The sequence below is a fragment of the Aricia agestis genome, chromosome 11, assembly GCF_905147365.1.
Source record: "Aricia agestis chromosome 11, ilAriAges1.1, whole genome shotgun sequence".
NCBI lineage: Eukaryota > Metazoa > Arthropoda > Insecta > Lepidoptera > Lycaenidae > Aricia > Aricia agestis.
In genome coordinates, this window is record NC_056416.1 from 2,399,211 (window position 1) to 2,427,123 (window position 27,913).

At 37.2% G+C, this 27,913-nt stretch overlaps 2 protein-coding genes across 2 annotated transcripts in view; both read right to left on the minus strand.

Moving 5' to 3' along the window:
- The window catches only part of LOC121731652 (serine/threonine-protein kinase 17A), a 184,557-nt gene extending 164,539 nt beyond the window's left edge, over positions 1-20,018 (minus strand). Inside the window, exon 1 of the mRNA XM_042121203.1 lies at positions 19,409-20,018. Within this exon, the coding sequence (XP_041977137.1) occupies positions 19,409-19,554 (146 nt within the window). The 5' untranslated portion in view covers positions 19,555-20,018. The remainder of the gene's footprint in view (positions 1-19,408) is intronic.
- Positions 20,019-20,746: 728 nt separating this feature from the next.
- On the minus strand, positions 20,747-26,665 carry LOC121731697 (glutathione S-transferase 1-like). Its single transcript, XM_042121270.1, has 7 exons — positions 26,607-26,665; positions 24,370-24,434; positions 23,767-23,915; positions 23,429-23,487; positions 23,003-23,153; positions 21,214-21,404; positions 20,747-20,896 (listed from the first exon to the last, which is right to left on the minus strand). Exons 2-7 carry the CDS (start codon positions 24,374-24,376, stop codon positions 20,761-20,763), a joined length of 693 nt encoding a protein of 230 aa, XP_041977204.1. The 5' UTR covers positions 24,377-24,434; positions 26,607-26,665; the 3' UTR covers positions 20,747-20,760.
- Between the last annotated feature and the right edge of the window lie 1,248 nt (positions 26,666-27,913).

A 27,913-nucleotide genomic window follows, 5' to 3' on the forward strand; every position in this document is an offset into this window, starting at 1 on the left:
CCCGGAGAAGCCTAGAACGTACTGGATGCCGAGTCAGACGGAGAGTCTAGGGAGGTCGGACGAAGCTGGCGCAGACTATCCCCAGTGTTTTGAATAAAGGTCGCGAGGTCGAGAGCAGTGTAGCGGCTAGTTTTTACTGCGTTTCGCCGCGGGGAAGTGTGTCAGCTAACTGTTCAAACAAACATTGACATTGATCGTCGAATTAAACTCCGAGTGCGATGCTGTTCTTTTATCTTTAATCTGTGTACGTAGGTCATGCGTTTGCATTGTGCGAGGACGTAATTGGCTCCACAGATTGTGAGGCGGACGCGGACGGCGTGACCCAAAAATCAAAGTAAGATTTATCTAATTTAATTGATGATACCGAATATTTCGGAGCGGAGATTTCGATCGAATTCCGTATTGATTTTATATCATGCGTACAATACCAACTGACCGAGATATCAAAATGACTAGGTCAGTTTGAGATTGGTGATGGACAAACAATATGTATACTATAGTCCAAAGTAATAAGGCTGTCAAACAGGCAAATTATTTAAAATATTTTTTTTAACTTATTCTTTGTATCTCCCCTTGAACAATTTACGACTGCGATATCAACAAAGGATAAATATAATAAAACAATTCAATACATAATTTTTATCTTAACACTCTCCATGTTTCCGTATCTCGTGTATATTGTAAATGTCATTACATGTAGCTCGGATATTTATTTGATTTTAAATCGAACACCAAATAGGGAAGTGATTTTACGAGATGATTTCTCTCGTTTTAAAGGATTTACCGTATTTGGTCATTCTATTTCTGTGCAACGCTGGAGGTCGGATCTAGCCAAATATAAGTGTTTGGGGAGGAACAAAAACTGTGTCTATGTACACAAATGCCACCCACATGGACACGCTAAGCGAGTTAGCCCAAACTATATGCGGAAGTGTTTAAACATACAAATATACTTGACGCTCAATTTATTTCGTGTCGCACTTCGCTAGATGTACATTTGAATGTCTTATTATCGTTAGATTAGACAAGAACATTAATCCTTGTTATCATTATATTTAGTGGGCAATATTACATGTTCTGTCGCTATAAGGATAGAGGTGCTAGTTCCATTTCAGCCTACGCACGAATTACAATTATTAACTAGTCAATCAACTAATTTTATATTAAATGCATAACTAAAAATAAGTATTTTTAATAATGTGGTACACTTGAACTATTGGAAACGTAAATTCTCACGATACTTTTGGTATTTTAATTATGACCTTTTAAGTTTTAGTGTTACGTCGCAAACGCTTTCTCTAATCAATTTCCTTATTATCTCTGTTATCATGTACATACACACTAACACACTTCCCCGACATTATCACGATGATGATCGATGTGTGCGCGATAACACACAGGTGCCTCTCATGGACTTGGAAATATACAAAAACATGCGTCTTCGCATATTGTATGAGGTGATAACACCGGTGCCTCTTATGCTGGACTTGAAAATAAAATTAACAAAGATCCTACTTCACGTATATCAAAAAGCTTGATATTACTAGTAATATTTAAATTATATTTTAATTCTGGAATTGATGAGATAAAATGTATTAGTTTCATTAAAGAAACAAGGCAGAATTAGTCCCTATAGATGCCGCTATGCATAATAATAATATAATCAATCTGTCCAAACGCACATTATATTTAAAGTAAATTACGTCTAACTAGTGTTTTTATAAATATCTAATATGAAACATAATAAATAACAACTACAGACAATTCTATAAAACTAATAAATCATAATTCATAATTCACAGTACAGACAAATACGATTGTGATATCAAGTCTTACTCATAACGTCACGTACTTTATAAAAACTTCAATACGCATGAATAAGTAACTGCGACCAAGATAAATGTTGACGTTTACAAAAGACAACATTCGAAATGATATGAAAATCAAATGTAATGTAATGAAGGAATAGGAAGCATAGAAACTACAAACAAAGACTCTAGAAAAGAAAGAACGATCAAATTATTCGAAACCCTACCAGCCAATTTCAGCAATTTTATCTCACACGGGCTAAGAATTTTATCAGTCGCACACAAAGTCAGGAATGTGAAGTACTTAACACAATAAATCGTGCAATAAAAGCCGAGAGACAAATTCAAGTGATATACCGCGATAACGCGCGTCACATTATGCAAATCATCTGACTAATATGGAAGTCCATTTACGGCTTTTGAGCTTATTGATTTTAATATAACGACCATATCTGGTGTCGGACAGTGCTACACATATAATTAAATTAAAGGCTCAAAGTTCCGCCTTGTGGTACTCGAGAGTTTCGAGACAAAGACTTCAACGAGTCAACGCTGCATAATTTTTTTCTTTTTTACGTCTCTGTCGTCGGCCAATCCATCACCTGCTAATAGGCCAGGACGTTGAACGGTGATTGTCTCGTTGTGATTAATCTTCGTTCATTGTAGTAGCCATTGTATCTTTAGTAATTTGTGTCAAAAGTTGAGGAATGTCCTTACATACTTCGTAGATGAAGTCATCATTTTTGTGGTCGATGATTTCTCGATAATCTTGTTATTTTTTACACATTTAAACAGCAGAAAATAGGAAATATGATGTTATGAGTCGTTGCAAACACAACAGGTGATTAACTAGACTTGAGCAACTGACACTGTATACAGTTTATGTTTTTGTTAAGTTCTGAGACTTTCAATACCATCTCTTTACATATTTCACTACATGATTCTACTGCTGTAGGTTACATTTTTGGAAACAAAAAACAAATACACAAGTTAGCAGGTATCTTTTGAAGAAAAATTAAACATCAGTAAAAAAGTAGCCAAGGCATAATTTACAGACAGTTGGGCGAGTGGGCGCGACCCACGTATTTGGCCACATCATAACAAACTCAATCATTAGCTGTGCCAATTATAAAACCTGGACCTGCAGAGCTTAAATAAACTGCGACATCAATTCGTTAGTTCCACTTTGACTTAACAGTAACAGATCATAACCAATTGATTAATAAAAAAATATTGTTCATATCCAGCTCTACCTATCTCAGATTTTTTTTTACCTGTAACAATAAATATAATATTATGTACATCGATAATAAAACACATATCAGAAAAACAAGCTCTGCAGACCTGTAGAGGACTATCACCACGTCACGACGCGTGTCTCGCCAGCGCATTCCTGATTCGATTTGCATTGCGTACACAACACACTTCTGCATTCACAAATTCATGTACACATTCACCTGTATCATTGAAACTCATTCAGACGCATCAGGGATCATCAGTTTTGTCTGAGGGAAGAAGATATACCTGCTTGATTAAATTCTTTGATAAGACTCTAGGTAGAGTCCAAACTTGAGTCCAGCCTGCCTAACATACGCCAACGAGATATCTCACTCTCGAGATAATTAAGAACTACTCGTCTCATAATGACAAAATCTCGACATTATCTTGACAAAACTCTATAAAAATGTGTTATTTCGATGATAGATCTACACGAGATAAAATGTTTGTCATGCTAGGGAGGGATTCAATAGAGATGAAGAGACAAACCATCGAACATCGAGAAAACATGTAGAGTGAGATATCTCGTTGGCGTATGCTAGGCAGGATGGTATAAAAAACACCAAAACCAGCGTTTTAAAAGACCAAACTAAACAGCGCATTTCATCACAGCGAGACGCCACATTCGCGCTTTCGACGCAACACAGTAGCATTGAGCTACTTATTTGGGGCCATTTTAGTTTATTCGCGTAATGACCGTGACCTCTCCACCGGAAGGTTTACCGCTGCCCCTCCCCCCCGGGCCCGGCGGTACCCCACCATTCGCTTTCTTCGGATTCTGACCCGCTTTTCATAACACTTCAGCAATTCACCGCTCGCTCGACGCGCGAGAAAGCGGACGAATTTCGATATTCGACGGTAAATTCAAGCAACGTCGGCGTGAACATCTAAACAAATGAGATGAGAATTATAATAAAAGGAGTAGATGAACAGATAGCAATAAGTAAAAGAGACCCGCTGTTTTCGAACGAGCGTGACATTTAGAAGATACAAAAGTGTTTTGTAAACGGAGAAAAAGTGTGTCAATTGTATGCGTATTTGTTTATCGAATTGGAAAAATAATCCACGACCGTTATTCGCCATGCTCCGAATTACAATATTATAACAGTTAAACGACATAATACCGATTAGTATGTTAAAATCGAAACTGCCTAGCATTACGAAATGAACCAAAGATGTTTTTAAAAGGACATTGCGTGTCGTAACAATATAATAATTCATTTTATTAAAACCACCTTTGTGTTTCAAGGACACGTTCCTGGAACAGGTGTTACCTACTTAGAATTCTAAAATGAGAAAGGTTCTTCTTTCAAGATGTCAAATTCTGCATAAAATCTGTACTTTTGTCATACGTTTTCAGAAAAACTAGGCCTTTTCATCCGTTGTGGATGATTTATCCAGTATTTTCAGAGCGAAGTAACCACTCCTCAAATACTGTAGTGCCTGGGACAATATTTTTTAAATGTCCGTATGGTTGCCCAAGCACATACGACATTCTCGCAATATAGGGCCTAGTCCAGAGGAAAGAACTAGTCAATACGTCTGGGACCAACTATGTGCGGGTTTCGATCGAACCTGCACCCTCTAAGAGTGCGAACCAAAGATCTACCCATTAGGCCACGGACGCTCCGTGGCCAAATGGGTAGACCCCGCTACGTTTTCAAAGTCATCTAAATCAGAATATTATATTGCAAATCTCAATTTAGCCGTTAAGTCCCCACGTGCAGGGTACTAACGGTGTTGGGGAGACGGCAGATCTCACGGGGCTGTGAAATACAATATATGTATTGCGGTCGCGGCTGGCGGCTAACGCGCTCAATGTCAGATGTTACTGTGCAACGTATTTACCGACGTGTCAGATGTTACTGTGCAATCTATTTACCGACGTGTCAGATGTTACTGTGCAACGTATTTACCGACGTGTCAAATGTTACTGTGCAACGTATTTACGTATGTTCAACGTTTCGATTTTAACATATATTATTATTATTAAAAGTATTTACCAACATCAATGCGCATACGCTTTGCTTTCCTATTTCTAGATTTTATATTTTAGACCGATAAAAGGCGAACAACTAGAACAATAAATTATTAAGATTAAGTAAACTTGATAACATTTCTTCAAATTCAATTCTATTTTGACCGCTCTAAAATTAAAAGAGGTCCATTCAATCAAAGCGGCGATCATTATCCTCGTACGCGTTCAAATTCATGAGACACACAAACAAGTCGTATTTATCAATCTCATATCAATTTACGACCCCCGTTTCCTCAATCCCATCAATCAGCAATAAAACTCCACCAGCGCGAGCGTCGTTAAACGAAACAATGAAGGTCATAAAGCGCGGCTTCCTCCGTACAGGCGCAGTTCGCGGGCCGCGGCGATCCGGCGCACTATCTCAATTGATAGTTTCCGGTGCACATTAGTACAGAATCTATACAGCTGCGCACGCGGCACACTTCGCCTGCGCCCTGCGCGCGCGCATTGACACTCACTCTCGCCCAAAAACGCGAGGGAGAACGCATTGAAGATTCGGCATGTTGATTGTTGACTGATGGTTTTGTTTTTAATGGTTCGATAAGTGCTATTTAGGGTTCCGTAGCTAAATGGTAAAAACGGAACCCTTATAGATTCGTCATGTCTGTCGGTCCGTCCGTATGTCACAGCCACTTTTCTCCGAAACTATAAGAGATATACTATTAAAAATTGGTAAGTAGATGAAGTCCGTGAACCGCATTAAGATTGCGATACAAAAATGGAAAAAATATTTAAAATTTTAGGGGTCCCCATAGGTACAACTGAAACAAAAAAAACATCTAACCTATGCGTGTGGGATATCTATTGATAGGACTTTAAAAATCATATTGAGGTTTCTAATATCATTTTTTTCTAACCTGAATACTTTGCGAGAGAGGACCCCCCCCCCCCTCTAACTTCTAAAGTAGGGGCATGATAATTCTAAAAAAAATATATGATGTAATTTTTTTTAAACGTCATAAATGGTAAACCTCTATTTAACTTTCATTAAATCAATTGAAATATAAAAATAAATCAAAAACGTTTTAATTTCATAGAAATAAACCTTATTGCTGCTACGGAACGCGGCTACGGGCGAGTCCAACTCGCACTTGGCCGGTTTTTTGTATGTACCTTGTTTAATGTTACAGAACGGTGGTTACGTAGTTTGGTTATCATCTGAACTTTGAAAAGGTTGTTGAATTTCTGGCAACGTTGCGTTTTATTTCAATAATAGTAACTTAAAAGCACATGCCAGCACTTCTAGCGCTTGCTACAATAATAAGGGCAAATGTAGTATCGAATGTAATATCCGGTCGCGTAATCATTTACATACCGCTACATTGCTAGCCAAATGAATATTCTGCTAATCGGCTATCCAGGAAATTGGACTGACGATAGCGAATACGAATTACCACCAGACATCCCGTTACTTGCGCAACGCTTCAGGAGGAAAGAGATTTCAGATCCTTGGAAGTTACCGTACGATGACCTATTTGCTGTTAAATTAGTTCCTGAATTGTAATTACTTTCCTTTCCTTTTCTGTAGTTATTATATTGTATTGTAATGTAATTTTATGGTTCAAATAATATTACTGTTTTAGTTAATGACGTCACAATTAAAAGTGGCACTAAACTAATCACTAATTAGGAACCAACGCGACACCTTAATTTTTCATAGAAGCAGAATGAGAAATCGTCCAGTCAAGAAACCTGCCAAATGAAGTTACAAATACGGCCGTAAACTTTTTATTGCACGGGTTTTAGTTTTCGGCGGCGACCGGTTAAACTCGATACGAGGCATAATACCCGCTGAACTCTCACTAACTACAGTGAGAGTAACATTTCTCCGATCGCCGGATGGCGTTGTCACAACGTTTTTAGACGCTCGAGTATGTCGAGACGAGGATGTAATTATTCAAAATAAAGGGCGAACTTATCGTATTGCAGTCGTTAATCAAAGGGAGATGGACGTCGCTGCCGAACAAAAAACCGGCGACGACACGCGGCCGTCAGCTAACACCACATCCTAATGCTCTTTTTACGTCCCAGCTAACTAGGAGGCCATTTTGTCTACAAGGTGAACGAACCCCACGCTAGATCCGGGGACTCCGACCAATTAAGGCATAGCTGCGTACGAGTTAGTCATCAGGAGAGGTTGGCAAAATCGAAATATTTTCAAAACGCTTAGTCACCCGCATTATTCATATGTTAGCTATATCGGTTTAACTGAGGTCAAGATAGGATCCAACCGCACTTATTAAAATGACGTCAATTGAGTTGTAAACCTTGTCGTGTTTGGTATGGTTTCGACTATAAATAATTAAGTTCTCAGAAGAATAGCAATCTAGGCACAAAATCTGAACTAGAGGTAAATCAAAATACATCTGAAGGGACAATTCATTCTAATGTTAGGTTGGGTAAGAAGCCAACACATAATCCAGCCATATTAATGATACTTGTCACAGGCGTACACAAGAAACACGAATCGCCAACAAAGATACTGCGTTTACTTGATCCGCGCTTATATTGAACATTCCAGGAAGCATTATTATAAGCTAGTTTATTCCCATACATGAGGCGGTTCACGTTTGCGTGCCATACTTCGATCTTAGTGCTTGGGCAGTAAGGTCCAAGAGTGGGACCATCTGGCAAGATTGTACGGGTACATTACAGCGCGGACATGTTGGCGAGGCAACATTAGATAAATTCTGCGGGGAACAATGGCCAGAGAGGCCAAAATAAAGGTCACGGCTGGACGCCCATTATCTATTCATAGCTTCGCATAATGCACGCGACGCAACACGAGAAAGGAACGCTCGCTCGTCGGACGATCCTAGAATACTGCTTGCGAATTTTATGATTAAAAATTTCATAATTATAATTTGCCGATGTTATAAATTGAAATCGCTGGAGTATGTCTTCGTAGTTAAAATGTGTGAAATTCGATTTTACTTCTGCCAGTTCACAGGTTTCAATTGTACAAAATTTAATCAATATTGAGGCAATTTCATAAAATTGATGTCTTTATGGTAACTGTCAACTAAAGTTACTTGGTGGCAACAAAAATACTCTACGCGTCTGGAATATCAATATTATGATTATAATTCAACATCCACATGATTATAATACAAGTGTTGGAGTGTTTTGGTCGTTATTTTAAATGTGTAGTTTATGGCATCGCTATTTATAGTGGCATCAGTATGGACAATATTAGTCACTTGTAACGTATTTCAAACCCGTTTTGCGCATTATAAATTCAATCGCTAACATTCAACGACTGGTGTAATTCTTTCAATTTTAGTGGAAACATAGAAACATAAAACAAAACATGAAGGCTCATCTAAATATTGAAGACACATAGAAATAGAGACGATACGTAGAAATATAATATGTATAGGAATAAGAATATGAGTCATCTTATTTTTTATATTGAAGATAAAATATGATATAAAACTATATCTAGTTTCAAGGAAGTTCTGGTAATTATCAAGCTAGTTAATGTGTAAGCTGATAAAAGAAAATTGATATGCTTTAATAATAGTTATAGAGGCGACCTTGCTCGAAGGCTGCTCTGATAAGATAGAATGGAATATAACGGCCAACGGGATAGAAGAACTTTAGTTTAAAAAGAAACACGAGTGTAAGTTTGCTAGAATTAAAGTAAATTGTATGAATTTCTTTAGCTACCTTTGATAGACTCTTTATTTAAGCATTACTTGGGAATGTGAGAAAGTCATCAAAGTATGCACACTCCCATTTATTTACCGTTTTATTACATCAGACCGCAGCAGTCAGATCGGAATGCAGCAGTCTAACTTTAAACGAACCTCTTGAAACATCATAAATTAGCCTAATCCCCCGGACGACTCGCACACTGAAAGCTGCAACACTACACAAACAACCCGCTATAAAAGGGATATGTGCAAAATTAGTACGCATTCCACCTCGCGATTGAATCGTCCGCGAACATTAGATTTACCGCCTCCGTACTTGTTCCCCGACAGGCTGATAAACGGCTCCTATAATTATATTTTACGTTACGGTCCCCACTATAAATACCCGGCCGATAGGGGTTCCGTTGTATCCGGTGACGTTGGAGTTAATTCGAAGTCGTGTCCGTACGTGTCGGGTCTTCCGAATGCTGCGGTAATTTTAAGTCCAAAGGAGCGGGGGCTCGGAAGAACGTTAATAATAGTTCCTCACTCGCAGGATGCACGTGCTGCGTAAAATGCCTGGTTCTGGCCAAAAGGAAACAACGGAAATACAATCACAGGCAGGAACGAGTCATCGAACTCCGCCCGAGGCTGGGGAAGGAAATATAAACACGACGACACAACACACCCGATTGAGTGTTCAAACAATGAAATTGAGACACGTCAATATGCTCTCAGTCCGAAGCCCATCCCTTTTGGAACTGATAATGTTTGGAAAGTGCATTCGCAAAATATGTTTACCGTGGTATTAAGTGTGATTTACTTGCTTATTTACTGTAGATGGAAATAATATATTTAGTATAATGAAGAGCGCTCTGCTGGTGATGAATAGAATTTCGAGAAAGTTCCAGAAAAGGGACAAGGCAAAACGACGGCGCCGATAAGTTGCATCACTTGTGAGTCCTCATGATTATGATTCACTTATTTCAATGTTAATGTAGCAACGGCGTCCGGGTCGGCGGCGGGCGCTGCAGTCGGCGAGGAGCCCTTATCTCGGCCAGCGGCACCATCAATTTCCCAGCCGGCGTCCAGTCTTTTTCGATAACTCTCTACCGAGATTCGTTTGCGCCGATTCCTATCACATATCTGATCCCAGGCTAAAATTAGTAACTCACACTCCATAGTTACGAGCCGAGATACGATCTCCGAGGAGCATAGTTTGAATATTCGCTTCAAAAATATTGCTAACGCTTCCGTCGAACGAGATCGTATCCGTAGATAGAGCGCGCACCGCGTTCGTTAAAAAGTTATCGCTTTATTCGGTTCGCAATATCATTTTCATCATTGAAAACTCTCAAGTTTACGACGTAGAATAATGTAATTCGAATTCTATCGGTTTCAAAGTCGCGGCGAGAGACGCGTTCGGAATTTACATCGACGTTCCTATGTTAATCTCGCGGGCTGGCGAATCTCAATCGGGCGTTTCGAGAGTGGAGGTATCTATTACCGCCCATATCTAGGCGCCGAAGGTCGGCTAGACTTTCGCTGCGGCCGGCCGGGCCCGCGTTAACCGCCTCGGAAAACCTAGTCGCCTACGCGAGCGCGGCGAGCATACGCGATGCGGGCGAGGGCCCATTACCATAGAGACAATCGAGAGTCAACACGGGAGCCATGTTGACATTGGCCCGCTGTTACACTCTATTTTGTAACAGTGTTAGAAGACCGCATTCCTGTGCTCGATTCGGTAATCGCAGGGAGCGATTGTGCCCGCTCGGCGCGGCTGTGCGGCGGCGGCGGCGGTTCGCCCACGGTCGTGTCGCGACGTTGCTCAATCCGCCCGCGTTTTATCTCAGGTGCATATTATCGTCGGCCTAACGACCCGCGGTTACGACTGCCCATTACGAGCTCTCTACAACGCGTGACGATTAAAGCATTCATTATAATGCATTGCGTTGCATACTTATTATACGACTGAGTAATTTTCATTTCTGTGAATGCGCTCTGCAGGTTGGAGATTTGCAGCTGGCACTTTTCCCGTTTCCATTATTAAAAGGTTTTCAGAATACATGCTTCGTTGTATATATGAATAAAAGAGTGTGTTTAATACACCTGGTTGACCTTGACTAAGTTTTTACCACATTGAAGATTATGGGACTTACGATGCACGAGCAACTAGGTTTTTATATAATAACAGAATACCCGCGCCATGTAGCCGCGTAGACGGGCTCAACACACTGGCCTCGCTCGGACCGCTACGTACGTACCTATCAGGTTTCATTCCGCAAAGTCGAGATAACTGCGAGCCGATAGGCGCTGCACACTCGCATGCTGACTTTGAAACTCGCCTTATTGTCCGCTTTCGGCCCTCGACGTATTTAAATGGGAAGTGCGAGGCCGGCTATAGAACCTAAACCGACGTGGAAGCTTCCTGATGCCGGGGTCGTTAGTCATAGGCGCGAGAATGCGCTAGCCCGGCGCCGATATCGGCTATCTATAGCGGCGTGACGGCCGCCGAGAGTGACGCGTGATGCAACGCTCCCGAATTTAGTGTGGCCCACCGCCCACCGCCCGGTCGTCGGAGCATCGACTGCAGGGGAACGCGGGGCCGCCGCGGGTGCCAAAAGGCTGGCATTTCGCGCTAATGACACGAATAAGATATTAGCGCGGATAGCCGCTGAGGAATTCGACGGGGGTATTCGGGCCGCGTGTCGAATCCGAATTAACCGCTGATCCTACGCACCGCGCGCCGAGCATCTCGCCAGAGGCGGTTGCGTTACGAGCTATTACTGCGTGCAACCACCGGTGCATGTCTACAAACTGTTGCGCACTCGCTGCAACTATTTTTCTCTCGAATCTATTTCAGTACTGGTATCACACCCACTGATTGAAACATAAAATTGACGGCCTCGGCTTCTGTAACGATGACCTTAATCACACCTTAGTAGTGGCTTATACTATGAAGGGTTAGACTAAAGAGTGATAAGGTCGAAGGTCCGGCCGCATTCCACCTCAAGAAAGTGAAACCGCTCAGCACCACAGCCGTAGAAAGTCACCGCATCAGACTAGTGTCTGGTAAAAACTGTACGTTACTGGCCAGACAGATTGGTGAGTTATGGCAGGAGACACGAACCCGAGAGCCCAACAGTAAGTATAAGAAAAGACGAGAAAAAAGTTTATTCAGTAGAATTTTCAGATGTTATTGTAATAATGACGACCTCTGTGGCTCAGGTCGGCGGGGGTCGCGGGTTCGAATCCCGCCAACGGAACAAAAAGTTTTCAATGTTCCCGGGTCTGGATGTGTATTAAATATGTGTATGATATAATAAAAATTTTAAATATATGTATAGTATAAAAGTATTAAATATATTTCCGTTGTCTGGTACCTGTAAAACAAGTCCTTTAGGTGCTTAGCACGGGGCCAGACTGACGTGGTGTGAAGCGTCTATAGGTATTATTATTATTATTAATATATAAATACTACAACTTGATGGAAGAAATGCTAGCTGTTATAAATATAACTTTAATCCTTATAAGATACACAGAAGTAACTGAACAAAGTCCTGAGCCTGAACGCCAACGTCTGACTGACCTAATAACTCTTGTGGAATATTACAAGAAAAATTTACTTATCCGTAAACAATATTTACCTACCTCGTAATAACGATATGAATAACCTCTTTAGATATCTGTTGACAAACAAACTTCAGCGTGAATTAGTTAATTCGACACTGTGTAATAGAATTAGGAGTTTTATGAGCTATAAACCAGTAGTAAAATATAGTAGAACGTGACTCATAGTACAAACTACAATGTAAGTAGCTAATGCTATGTTTATAAACAGTGGAATAGTACGCCATGATAGCCATGATATCAAACATCTAGTAATCTCTCTTTCTCTCTCAAACTTAAAGAGTAAAATAATATAGAATGATGGTAGAGTCTCAAGATTGGGAATATGCTTAAGATATTTCATTTTACCGACTACGACAGAAAGGTAACGTATGTTACATAATACAGTATATTATTTTTTATCACGCTATACTTTATCAATATCTTAGGCGTTTTTTTATAGAGAAGTTTATGTTTTAAATAGCGTTTTTACTTTTTAGTTTGCATTTAGTTGTATAAGATTCTGTACGGCCATTTAGTCAAACTAGAGATCGCCCAATGGTCGAAATTCGACCTTAGTTTCAACGACATTAGGACTACTACCTATACTTATCATATTTTTTTTCAACTCTTGTCTCTGGGACTCAGCTGATCTCAGACTGGCCATGTAAGCATTTATTTTATTTTCAATTTGTCACCTTGTTGTCAACAGACTTCAAACATAAATAAAAGAGTTTAATTTGTAAGTATGGGCTTGTCACTCAAAAATCTGTAATTTTTCCTAGTGTGTGTGTTGTAGTGTGTGTAATGTTTTATTTGTTAAAAAAATGTATGATAAAAGCATAATTTCAAAATAATATTAGCTCGATGCACTTCTTCACCATGTAAACTATAACAGTGCTAAATTTCAGTCACCTACGTTTCCCCATTTTTCGTCAAAAGGGATACAAAGTTTTTGGCTCACGTATTAATATATAGATGCTCTCCCACTTTCCAGTTACAGAGATAAACAATAGCATATTTAAATGTTGGCAAAACGTTAAACGGGTTATCAAAATTAGGTTAACGTCAAACAGTTGCATCGTGTTACAGTTGCTTAGTTAATATATTAGATTTGGGATAACAAGTATGTAATAGAAACAACGCGCGTTTGTTTTGCGCGTTTGACTGGAGACTGTACTAAAGTGACGAAAGCTACTTTACAGTACACTATCCTCCTTACTGATAATATAATCAGGGCGAGCGAAGCGAGCCCTAGTATTTCCCACAACCTGTACATTTTGTGGTACACTTTACAGAAAAACTATCACGCCTATTGATTTGTGCAATTAATGATTTACAATAAGTATTGATAAAGCTATGCAATGTATTGTCCTTATTATAACACACGTTGGAAAAGTCGCTTGACAAAGAAAATACAAAAGAAAACATTGTAAAGTTATTCATTGTGTAACTTTTTTCATTAGTATGAGTTTTCGTATATTTTCATTTTTCAATCATTCTGATTTAAATATTTAAAACAATAACTTAAAACTTGACGAAATGAATTATTTTTTTGCATAGGTGAGTAACGTGACATTTTAATTAATTCATCCCAGCTTTGTTTACGTTTAGATCAAAATTAATTAAAACGGAGTAACCTGAATCTTATCAAAGTAACACACCAAAAGAATTTCTTCGCTACAAAATGTTCCATTCAAAAGACGCACCGGATGCTCATTCAATAAAAATATGATAATCATATCTTATTAAATGCGTACAGATATCCACAGTTTATAAATATTTCAGAGTAGTGAAACTAGGCAGAATATTATGTCGAACTGGCCCTGCGAAAACATTAGGAGTTGACAAACTTTGAGCCTGGTATTTTATTGTAGACATTTTGCTAAGATTTCGAAGGTTTTTGACAATAGTTCTCTATTCAGCAGGGCTGTTGATTGGTATTTTAACGTTAACCAGTCAAGAGCGCCAATGAACAGATAAACTGCAGTCAAAAAAGTTGTTACAGATTGTAACCATGGGGCGGGATGACTCTCGGACTTAAGCAAAAAAGTGATAAAAATTGGACGATTTGTACCAGTATGGCATTTGGATTTTTGGAAATTATACGATACAATGTGACCATTATTATATTTGCCATACTTGTAGTAGAGGGAAAAAGTGGCGCAATACTTGAAAAACCGTTTCAAATTACATATAAAATCTTAGGATTTTGAAATAATATTGTTCATATTCGCTGCCTCCCACTTGATGGCATTATCAGGGTCCTATTTATAATCATACAGGGAACTGTTAAAAAAAATTTCAGGGTGGTACAAATGGTTTGGCGAAAAAAAAAATTACACCTTTGCAGTGGTATGGCGGCCATTGGGCGCTGTCGGAAAATTATGGCAAGGTGATTTTCGTGAAACTCGACGATGATTAGCTATGCAAAAATTAGCCTGGTACAAATAGTTCAATTGTTTTATTAAAATTAATGTATTCGCGTCGGTATGGCGGGCTGTAAGCCGCACCCGACAAGTATGGCATTACGCTTTCGCCTACTTATTTTTTTTCGACTATCTGAAAATACAAGCATTTTTGTGGAACAAATTGTTCGACACTCGTTATTTATCCGACACGTTCGATTAACGCCCACGCGTTTGGGCTGCCAGTGCGAGCGCTATGACCATCATTTTCCTTTTTGCCTTTACGTAATTATACCCCTGTAAAACCGCCATACTGGTGCAAATGACCAAGAATTTTGTGTCAGTATCTCCAGGCCTATAATGGATGGGCCTTGATATTGCACGGCGTATAGAGCTGTCAAAATCAACCTAGACCTGTCAAACGCACGCAGGGTCAGAGGGACCAAAACATCATAATGATGCTATATTGTACAAAGACCTGACCTCCACGTCATGGATGGTCCACGCATGACGAGGGTCAATGTGACGCCAAAATGTCGTCATGTATGCTGGATTAATAAAGAGTGCAAGCTGTTCAGATTTATTTGAAGTCTGAATTTCCAAATGTTTCCGAAACCTATAGTTTAATTTTTAGGGTTCCGTACCCAAAGGGTAAAAACGGGACCCTATTACTGAGACTTCGATGTCTGTCCGTCGGTCTGTCTCCAGGCTGTATCTCAAAAACCGCTATAGCTAGACTTCTGAAATTTTCACAGATTGTGTATTTCTGTTGCCGCTATAACAACAAATACTAAAAACAAAATAAAATTAATATTTACGGGGGGCTCCCATACAACAAGCGTGATTTTTTTGGCCTTTTTTTACTCGGAAACAATAATGGCAACAGGATAGGCACTTAAAATTTTCACAAAGACCTTAATTATATTTTGTGTACTTTAATAATTACATAATAATAATATTTAAATAACATAAAAATTTAAGGGGGGCTCCCAAAACACAATTTTTAGCCTATTTTTGCTCTATAACGGTACGGAACCCTTCGTGTGCGAGTCCAACTCGCACTTAGTCGATTATTCATTTTGCCGGTATCTATATGGAAACAGGTAGGCACTTGAAATTAAAAAGAATGCCTTAATTGTATGTGTAAGTACTTTAATAATTCATTAATAATAACATTAAAATAAAATGAAAATTTAAGGGGGGCTCTCAATTCCCATACAAAAAACACAATTTTCAGCCTATTTTTGCTCTATTGTGATTTGTGGTACGAAGTCCTTCGTGCGCGAGTCCAACTCGTACTTGGCCGATTTTTTCTATTAATTATTTATGCCTGGTCCCTGCGGCTTTTGACGAGGTTTACGTTAGCCAATCAAGAGTGTTAGAAGAATAGAACACAGGCCAAAAATCTCAGACCGTTTCTGATGTTGGCTATAGCGAATAATAATAATTAATAGTTACTTATATACGGCTACATCTAATAAAGGCTGGCAAGTGGCAACCCACGATATCATATCACACGTACTTACAATCGGAATACGTTATACGACGCAATCTCCTTTATCTCTTATCACTACAATATCTACTGTGTTTTGTACTAGGACAGAAGATTATTTTTAAAAAAATACCACCAAATGTTTGCATATTATAAAATAAATTAGGTACATGGACGATTGCGCTTGTTCAAAGGTTACTTAATACCGTATAATTATACAATAACTTCTACCTTGCTCACACTTAGATTTTCCTAAAGTAATAGACAGGAATAGTGTCCTAAGCAGAGATAATAATTAAAAAACTTTGGGTTTTTCTTTCGTCGCAATACATTTTCTCAATTTTTATTGTAAAATATATGTATCTAAGCAATATTTAGGACCTTTACGCTAGTAAAAATATCAATTTCTCTAGTACATTTTACATGCCCATTGCCCCCACACAGCGGCCAATAAAACATTAAAATATCGATTTATAAGCTTTAGAAACTCGATATCATTGTTTCTCGTCGATAGATTATTCGATACAATCGGGCTACAACTCTATTTCTTGATTTATCATCTAGTTTCACTTTCGTTCTGACCGCCCCGCGGTTCCATGGATCGGTTAATAAAAACATGACTTATTGGAATTAATTTATGATAATAGAAGCAGAGTACTAACGTTTGCTTTCGAAACTAGTGATCACAGAGGATAGAGACGTCGTAGTTGCGAATCGCGTAGGAATAGACAGCTGCTAAATGTAAAGCTATCTGGGGGCACGGTAATGCCACCGCGAAGACGATTTATTTATTTGATTTATGGACACCAAACAGTACATATACATAAATAATCTTCACACAATAATTATTATAACTTATACCAATGCATGTAACTTAACAGGCGACATGGCATTCACACTAAGCACTAGAACTTAGAAGCTAGATTTTTTGCTAAGCAAACAACTTAGCATTTTTTTTTGCAACCAGCATAAAGAAATGTTCTAATGCTTTTACATAATTTAAATGACTGGTTTCAATAATAACCATGTTTTTATTTTCTATCCTAAACATGGGCCAGGGCTATCTTTGACCTCAGTGACCCTGGTCACATATAATATATGAATATCAATAACAATTTAATATTTCATTTATTGATGATCATGATTATTGGAACGGAGTTCCTTACCTCGCGTCCGACGTAAAGGGGGCTAGACAGAACGATATTTGACCTTCATTTGACCTCGACACTTTTTTATTAGTACCTGCATGGTAGTGGCAGAGGGCGTTGATAGTATTCCTGTGCGTCAGCCGTCAACTAGATGGCGTTTTTTGAGAATAAACAGCGACGCGTTGTTAGTATTCCTGGACGTCAATAGACGGCGTTTTTTTAATATTTTTTTGAGTGTATAATATTATGTATGGAACAGGTTTTTTGAACATAAGAAATAACTTCGTTCCATTCGGGTGTCCCTTGACACCTCTCAAGTTTTTATTAAATAAAATTCGAATTATTTAATTTTAATTTTATTTAATTCGAAATTTACTTAGTAAACATGCTGCAATCTTTGAATCTGATTCTAAAGCAGGCATTAGCTATGAGTTAAAACTTTGGATGAGATGCGAGCACACAAGTTTGGAAAATAAGTGCGGATGTCAGAGCACTTAAGAGTTAAGACTTCTTTAAGAAAGTACATTGGAACTAGGCAAATATGCTACCCATGTGGTTGAAGAGAACATACACAATTTTAGGGCTATAGATTAGTAATTGTTGTTAATGCTTCAACTCCCAAGCGGTCAGCGGTCGCGAAAACAATAGATATCCAGGAATCCACGATCAAGGGATTAATGAGCATTCAGATGAACTTTAAATATTATTTTATTTTAGTATGTTGATATTAAATATAAAAATGCTGCATTAAATTGGATTGTCTGGTAAAATTCAGAGGAATTGGACTGTAATTAATTACTTAACACCTCCATCATGGGTATCGCAGACACAATAAATTTTCAATTATTATGCGGCAGCCGGCTACCGCTTGGGGATTGATGGGTTAATATTTGTGTACTGTATATATATTTGCAAGAAATAAATATTTATTAATATATTATAAAAATCTGGATAATCAAATGTTTCATACATATGCTAAAAAAGTTAACTATTTTATAGTTTTATGGAACTACATAATTACATGTACATTTTGTTTGCAGAGCAAAGACTCTCAATCATGATTTTAAAATAATTTAAGTCCTTTAAAAATCATGAATAAAATTTTAATAAAAAATAAAAATGTACCTACCTGAAGAACATGCTTTGCTTGGAGTGTTATATACAAATCTTGAACTGTACATATTATATTATGTATTAATATTTTCTGGGTCTAAAATATAATATGAATATGAGCTGATCATGATTAAAACAAAGTATTTACATCCAACGTGAAGTTTTCTCATTATCTTCCTGTTATCAAGGTGTTGGCTTCCATTAGTTACTATCTAACACCAAGATAAGGGCGTTTATCAACATTTCAAAACACCTACCTATATGTAATATCAATCAATTATTAATTAAATAAAGTATTACATTTAAGGCATTGAAAATGAAACCATTTTTGTGATTCATTATTTCCATCATAATTACAAAATTATTGTGGGGTTACTTAATGATTTTGCCTGTCATAACAACAACTGTAGCCTTGTAATATAAGATTTTAAATTATTTGATATGTGAATTTATAAATTTGAAGAAAATTATTATTGTACTGCATTAAAATCTTGAAGTGATTGTTATGAAAAGAGAATGTACAATACGGTTTTTCAACTATTAAGTTTACAAAGTTATAAGTAACTGTTAACAATTATTTTTATACTTTCATCTCACTATTGTCAAAACTGACTAATAGTTACTGTGATTTAGTTTTTTCATTGCGTCGCAAGGCTTGTAACATTGGCGTTGTGGACTTGTGGCGCTACGAATCGTGCGCACACGCAGCTGACGACAGTTGCGAAGAAAAAAAACATACAACTTCGATAACTTAGGTTGCCTGTATTATGTATCTGATAAAATCACACGCGACCTAGAATTTTGTTGTGTATAATATGAATATACCTACGCTAGGCAGACTTGAGATAACATTCGAGAATTAAATAATAATATACAAACCTTGCAAATGGAGTTTGTTCGACGTGATAGACGTCGGTGATGGGCTCCGTCCGCATCACTTTCTGGAGCCATTCCTCGTTCAGCTCCAGAAGACCATCAGCTCCCGTTTTGAAGTCGGCCTTGCTTATTCCTCTCAAAACACTCATTTTGAATGTGTTTCGATGACTGTTTTGATAAAACAACGAAATCCAGAGTCACACACCAAAACACAAGACTGTTACTTTACTTAAAACACTCGATACAGAGAATATCAGCGTGACGATTAGGACTTGTGAAACATTTTATAAACCTCCGTTTTCTCAAAATGTAACTGAACGATCTCCGTTGTCATCGCGAGAAGCGGTTACGGTTTCAAAGAATAAAGTTAAACTTTAAAATTCAACACGTTTCATAAAACATACATTTATATCACTTCATTTTAAAAAAAATGTACTTAAAAGTTGTTTATAAACACACGCGATTCGCAAAAACTTATATTTGACAAACGCGGAGGACAGCTGCGAATCGACGAGTCGACCGCACTTCGCCGTACACGTTTCTGTTTGATTCAACTAGTTCTCGTCGACGCCGTCTCCCAGCGACCGATACTATTCGAATTCCAAGTCAAGCGAATGTCACTATTCCCTTGTTTCAAGTTCGAAAGTTGCGTGACCCGACGTCATTGAGTTTACAAACAATTTGTCAATAGATGGCGCTAGCATGACGTATTTTGCGATGTTGCCATTGTATAAAATTTTACCTTTTTATTCAAATGTTTTTACAACAACTTACAACTTTAAATAAATGTTGTGTTTAGATTTTAGTACCATTGAAAAACTTATAATATTATAAACATAAAACAAGTAAAAATAAAATACGAACGAATAATCAATTAATCACTGAGAAATAATATGTAATGATGAACAGAGTACGACCTAGTACGTCGGTAATCAACTAGATGGCGCTTTAGAATATGGCGTATTGAAAGTTTAATTAACAATTTATCAAGAAAAGATTTAAAAAATGTAAAAAATACTGGATACTTTTTTAAATCACTTAATTTAAGTGAAAATTAATCGTAAGCATGGTCAGTAATAAATAATAATCTTTGTAAAATTAGCCAGATTATTGTTTACATACACCAGTGCCATCTATTGCCATGTAATAAACCCAGTTCACACACTAGATGGCGTTATTACTTCAAGTAACAAAAATAGGTGCGGGCTTTTTTTGAATTATTATAGAGAATAATACGCCAATTCTGATTAGTTATTACGTGAATTAACAAAACATGTGTATAAAATAAACGTGCATATTTAATAGACTTTATTTAATAAAACAAGTTTACATTAAGTACTATTTAAACTACTGTACTATGTGTCAGCTTGTTGGTTTTTCTCCCAGCAGGATTTCATGACGTGAGTGTACATAGCAAGACCTGGCACGTTGATTTTCTTGAATAGCGCATGTTCGTTCATTCTGGCCAGCCAGTTTACAGTGCGTGGGAATCTGAAATAAAGGGTAAAAATATAATATGTAAGTACTTACATTTTTATTTAAAAATTTGCAGAACACTAGAATCAATATTTACGGTTTACAGACAGAATTTAAGGTTTACAATTGTATACCTATAAATTTTGTTTGTTTGTAAGGCAGAGGATGATTTTGTCGTGAAGCATAAGTGAGAAACAGCTGTAATCAAAATGACGACAGAATTTCATACGATACGCCATCTGGTCTTTATAATTTCAATCAATTAAATTATTTACTGCATTGTATACGGTAACAAACTTCATGATTCACGGCAAAAAATATATAAATCATACTTATTTTCGTCCAGCCTATGGCTGACTTGCAAGGCGTTGGTAGTAGTCGCAGCACCAATGTCTGCTAGAGTCATGTGGTCGCAGGCGAGGTAAGAGTTCTGTAGGTACGCCTCTAGCACGTAGTAGGCATCCTCTACTGCCTGCCTCTGTTTCTCAGTAGGACACTTAGCGCCTTGGAATATTGCACCTAGCTGTAAACAGATAGCTGATTAAAAATTTTCTCACATTCCATCCAGTCACTGGCAAGAAGTCACGACAAGTGACACACAGACGACTACGAATAATAACTTATTTATTAATGAAATGCTCTGTTTGTAAGGTTTTTTGACCGAAGTTTATTTCTATAACAGCTTTGTTGATCCCATTAACATAAGACACCTATATTTTGGTATAAGTAACTAAAATGGCCAATTACAGATAAAACCTCTAACAGACTTGTTCGATTAACGAAACAGCGTTGGGCAATGTGACGTTGTGGCAATCTTGCTCTTTATGAAATTCATTGCAGATTTAGATTTTAGATTAACCCTGTTAGACCTACTTGCCCAGATCTTTAAGGGACCAAATTAAACCTAGAAAGAGACTGGAGACATCTAGGCTTAAGTTTAAGCCAGTTATGAGCAAATAGGCGTAAAATTGAAATAGATCGCAGCATTCTTACATACAGTCACTAGTGGCTAGACAGTATAACATTGATACAGTTGAATCAGCGCCTCAATTCAGTGATACTGCGCCCCCTTTTTTTATGAAATAAGGGGGCAAACGAGCAAACGGGTAACCTGATGGAAAGCAACTTCCGTCGCCCATGGACACTCGCAGCATCAGAAGAGCTGCAGGTGCGTTGCCGGCCTTTTAGAGGGAATAGGGTAATAGGAGAGGGTAGGGATGGGAAGGGAAGGGAATAGGGGAGGGTAGGAAAGGGAATAGGGTAGGGGATTGGGCCTCCGGTAAACTCACTCACTCGGCGAAACACAGCGCAAGCGCTGTTTCACGCCGGTTTTCTGTGAGAACGTGGTATTTCTCCGGTCGAGCCGGCCCATTCGTGCCGAAGCATGGCTCTCCCACTACTTTTGTCTTTTGCTATAACTGTAACTTTAACTATAACTACAATGCAAAATGTCAAATCTTTGGTTAAAGCATTAAAGTCAAAAATGGACGCCATATTTAACCATAACCTTGAGCTCGACAAGGCTTTAAATGAACGTGGCGAAAAAAGGAGCTAACCCTCTCATCATACAAAAACGCCAAAGTTAAAGTTAGCCTTAACTATAACCATAACTTTAACCACGCCTCTGGTGCAACCCACTCTTAATATAACAACTAACTTAGACGCCCACATCTCCGTATCCCCAATTCCCAAAATTAGTATATCGCGCGGGAACTGGGGTCAATTTATACTAACGCAGTCGAATCGAAGCGAATTATTAAAACTCAACATAACAAATTCAACCTTAACTCCAGAGTGTTAACGCACTTTATTACTTTTGAGAATTTAAAAAGGCGCGCGCATCTGCGCGAATTCGCGTGAATGCGCCCGACCAACGCTGATTGGCCTCGCAGAAGTAATGTATGCGTTACTCTCCGGAATAAAGGTTGAATTTTCTGTGTTCAGTTTTTGGGAATTCGCTTCGACTCAGCGCTAGCATAAATTGACCCTAAATTTTTTCGCAACAAAAAGTTTCCTTTGTCATTCCCGGCACTTCATGTATCTGTATCCACATTAATTCAGCAGTATGTGAAGAGGTAACAGACAGACAGTTTCGAATATATAATATTAGTATGGATTTACCGAGATATCTTTCACTCTGATAAACAGTACTCCGGTGTCAAAGAACATGACCTGGTCTACCATGCCCCTGGTCTTCGGGTCTGATGGGTACAGTGCCTCTTTCTGATCTCCTGTCCCGTACTCTTCTAGAAGATATTTCATTATCGCGTGGCTGAAATTTTATTTTTAACGTTTAAGTAATTTTCATGACGGAAATATGCTTATAATGTTGTCATAATAATTAATAAGTTTTATTATGAATATAAAAAAATTAAAATAATAATTTTATTATCATTTTATTTTATTACAAAAAATAAATATATAAGAATGACTTTGTGCTTTTTATGAAACGCCAAGGCCAATACAATAATTAAATATGCGGTTTTCATTGTTTTTTTATATGCGCCATAAAACATATCTATAATCTCTGCTTCAGACATTTCTTACCTTTCAGATATACAATATTCTCCGTCTGCAAGCGCCGGCAAAGTCCCCATTGGGTTAATCTATTAAACAGATACGTAGTAAGTCAAAATAATTGACAGTCTAGTAGATTATGGAGGGACTGTCCCTCCATGTATTTAGTTTTATGTAAGTATATACGAGTGTGATAGATTTTTAAACTATTTTTAGAGTTCCACTCCAGTCAAAATTCACCTATAAAGCAAGAATGAGAAGTAAATGCATATTTGCGTAGGAATAAATAGTTTCATTTAATATCCGCTAGAGGCGCTTTTTAAAAAAGCAGATAAAACCATGAATAGTAAACTCTTTGCTGCTCAAACCTTTTTGAACTCTTCGGATTTGTGTTTCATGTTGAGAAGGTCGACATCTTTGCCGGTTATTTGAAGACCTATCAGTTCTCCAAGTATCATCACGGAGTTGGATGGCGGACTTCCATCTAACTTGTATAGAATCAGCTCTGATTTTGTGTCTGAAAATATGAGAAAGTATTTTGTTATACGAGTACTATGAGTGATAGTCTACCCGGGCGTACCCAGGATTTTACCTAAGAGAAGGGGGGGGTTTACACCTGTTTCGAGAAGATTGTCGGTCGGTCGGTCGGTGACTGAAAAAATATATAATTTTGTTTCCAACACTTCATTTTGCGCAGAGTAGGTAACACGTTTTTAATTCCCACTTGCCAGAAAAAATTACGATTATTTTATCTTCTGGCTTCTGCCCCCCCCTGCCCCTACCTGGGTACGTCCATGCATGAGATCACATTTCACGCTATAATAAATTAAAAAGTTTATGTGTATGTTTGTAACTACTGAACGGATTCTGATGAAATGCGTAATTATATCGTGGGTTATGCTCTAGAATTCTGAATTTTTATTATTTTTTAATTAAAATTATAATTTTTATTTTATAAAAATAGGCATTACCTGGCATTTTTAAGCCTTGTGCTGATCAGTTTACGGCGACTCACGATTCTATACCTAATGTAAATCTAAAAGAAAAATACATTAAAAATAAAATAACAATCTGGTCTCGCTAGGAAATAGCGTTTTTTATGGATACGGTATCCATAAAAAACGCTATTTCCTAGCGATTTTTATGGATATAGATTAGGTATCCAGGATACCTAATCAGACATTTTTAATAGGGATGATGACAAGGTCAAAGATTAGCGAATTTTGTTAATATAATAAATAAATCACGTTAAAAAATAAGTGTTCCCAAAATTTCAGCTTGATAGCATTTGTATTTTTTTTGCTATGCGCTTTCAAAGTTGGATATTCAAGTCGAATTTTTTTTTCAATTAAATTTCTTAATATTTGTATACAATTCGATAACTTATGCAATTAAAAGCAACTTTTGTGATGAAACTACTTTCATAAACGCAATATTTAATATACCTGTCGAACAAAGTTATCTCCTGATGCGTACAAACTACGAAAGACTGAAGTCATACTTTCGTAGCACTTTGTATGGAGCGTTTCGGGCAGGTCTTTTTTATGAGATATTTGAATTGACATATTATCTTGTTGAATTTTTAAGCTATCAGAGTCATTCTTTCAACGATGTTTCTTTTTTTTTAAGTGTCTTTCAATTACTGATAAGAAAAAAAATAGTCATCATGCCTATTATATTGTAATTAATGGAAAATATTATTTTATTACATACTTAATGGAAAAAAAACATAATTATAACGCACTTTATTATTATTATTTAGCGAATATTTTAATTATTTAACTGAAGAGGAATCTTGACAGGCATATTATAATTAAGTATGTATTTTACTCAATGTCACCTGCAGCCTGCTACTCCGTTGAGCCAAAATTCGTTTATCGGGAACCGTACATTTTGTCCGGGACCTATGTTATGTATTGTCCCTGTCTGACACGTTAGAAACGTGGCTTAAGAATGCACCTGACCCTAACTTGACTACATACTTAAACCTTAAAATCTAATCTAATCTCAAAATCTGTTAGGTCTAGAAAACTGCTTTTTACACAAGTTACTTCAGTTCATGAAGATTAAATACTCAAGATGAACACACGATTAGGTACTGAAAAAATGCTCGATTCCCGCTGGGTAGACGAATAATTTATGTAACTTTTTTATAAATATACTAGCTGTTGCCCGCGACTTCGTCCGCGTTAGCATTGTAGATCACATCCCAAGTAATATTTATTGTACAAAAATATTCAATATACAGATACAGAATTGACTTTCCTACGATTTTATTATATATAGATGTTCCGCGCGGCTTCGCTTGCGTAATTTAGGAATTGCACGCAACCACCACGCTTCACGTGGTCTATTCTTCATGTTTGCCAAATAACATAAAAATTGCTCCAGTAGTTCATAAGATAATAAGCAATTCAATATAATTTCCCCCGTTTTTTCCACATTTTCATCTATTTCTTCGCTCTTATTAGTCATAGCGTGATAAAATATAGCCTATAATAGCCTACCTCGATAAATGGGCTATCTTATAATAGCCTACCTCGATAAATGGGCTATCTAACATTGAAAGAATTTTTCAAATCGGATAAGTACTTAGTTCCTGAGATTAGCGCGTTCAAATAAGCCCTTTCATAAAATTTCCCCCGTTTTTTCCACATTTTCCTCTATTTCTTCGCTCCTATAATACTTAGCGTGATAAAATATGGCCTATAGCCTTCCTCGAAAAATGGGCTATCGAACAGTAAAAGAATTATTCAAATCGGACCGGTAATTCCTGAGATTAGCGCGATCAAACAAACAAACTCTTCCCAATTATAATATTAGTATAGATATAGATTATTTGTTACAGAATCTGGCTCAGATACGTCTTACTTAACTGGTTGTGTTCGGTTAGCTTGGACTTTGGAGTGTACAGTTTTGTACCTACATGGCGCCAGTTTTTAGCGGATCAAGGCACTCAGGTATTAGCATTAGCATGACCGAGTTAGGGCATTTACATCAAGGTTAACCCTAGAATTTTGTACTAATAAAGCTACTACCGATTCGAGAAAGTATTCTATTTTTTCAAAAATGTTTTTTATTGTAAAATTACGGAGAAATTAAAAGTTTAAAAGCAGTTTTTTTCTTATTATAATATCAGAGTTATTTAATTTTATCAATGTGTATGTTATAAATATAATCAGTAAAATACATATAAAATACTACTTACTTCTTGATATCATGTTTTAATATCTTCATGGTTACATTTCATTTATTATAGTTAGGTATCGTATTTTTTATGCCTATTTATGTACTACTAGGGTATGCGAGTTAGGTATTCTGAATACTTATTTAACTTATATTACAACTAATTAGTAGCTATATAAGTAAGTATTAAAAATATTGAAGCTAAAAAAATTATGACAAAGATCAACACGGACTATGATAATATCATATTAATTTAATTATAATTAAAACGCTATTATTAATTTTTAATAATTAGTCAAAAATTTGTAGTGCTTTACTTTGTTATATAATTCAAACAGACTACATGTCACCGTTTTCCTTTGAGGCCGTGATATCTTTCGATATAGCTCAAAATATCCTCGTCACGTCTTAGATATAAAATAAAATATCAGATAACTTGACTTACCTGTCTTGACTTCACCGCGAGTTGCAAACAACTGAACATACGAATCAGATTTCGTTTTTTTATATTATCTGCATTTAAAGTTAAAACTTAGTCGAATAATAAATACTATACCTACATAATGCGCGGCTATGTCTGGTTTCAGTTACCTATTTTATAAAATTTTTAGTAAGATGATAATTTTAGGAAATGAAAAGAATGAAGATTAAAGGCAGATTAAGAAAATCCTAGACTTCGAATTCGTGATTTTTAACATAAATACTTAAATGAGTATCTCACAAAACAAAATATGAGCGATCGAACTGGGATTGAATGCCTTCCCTCTCACCCTGAACCCTCTCCGCTCCACGGTATGAGACACGTGAAAGGCAGATTCACATAGTTATTCCATTGTAACCCAACGTGAACAAAACATGGTTTGATAAGCGACAGATTGCTCTTGTAGGGGGGGGGGGGGGGGGGGAGGGGAGTGGGGTGGCTGCCATCTATTTTTGTTTTGATTTACGCGAACTGTAACAGCAGACTTAGCTTACCATGATGGTAGCAGTAAATTGTTTTATTATTATTATTCTCATCTGTGGAATGAAACCCTTTCTACAGTCGCTAAAACTCATCTAGTGTTGTGAGGTTGAAATCACCCACTCCTCCATAATACACTGGACACTGGACTAGTTCACAGTACGCTCACCGCGGCGCTTCAAATCGGCACAAAAAATAGCTGTCATTTTGTACAGCATAGCCTGTCCAGTGTATTATAGAGGTCAGTGTTAAAAACCCCATAACCCATTTTTCACAATAATTATGGTACCTTAGAAAGAAAAGTTAGTAAAATAATAAGTTTGATAAGACTATCATATTATGTTTAAAATAGTATTTTATATGTGCCT

What these genes read in the sequence shown, in the direction of transcription:
- LOC121731697 (XM_042121270.1), bottom strand. An exon ending in AATCCGAAGAGTTCAAAAAG is followed by an intron (nt 23,488 to 23,766) that starts GTTTGAGCAGCA and finishes TCTGTTTAATAG; the next exon opens with ATTAACCCAATGGGGACTTT. An exon ending in TCAGAGTGAAAGATATCTCG is followed by an intron (nt 21,405 to 23,002) that starts GTAAATCCATAC and finishes ATCTGTTTACAG; the next exon opens with CTAGGTGCAATATTCCAAGG.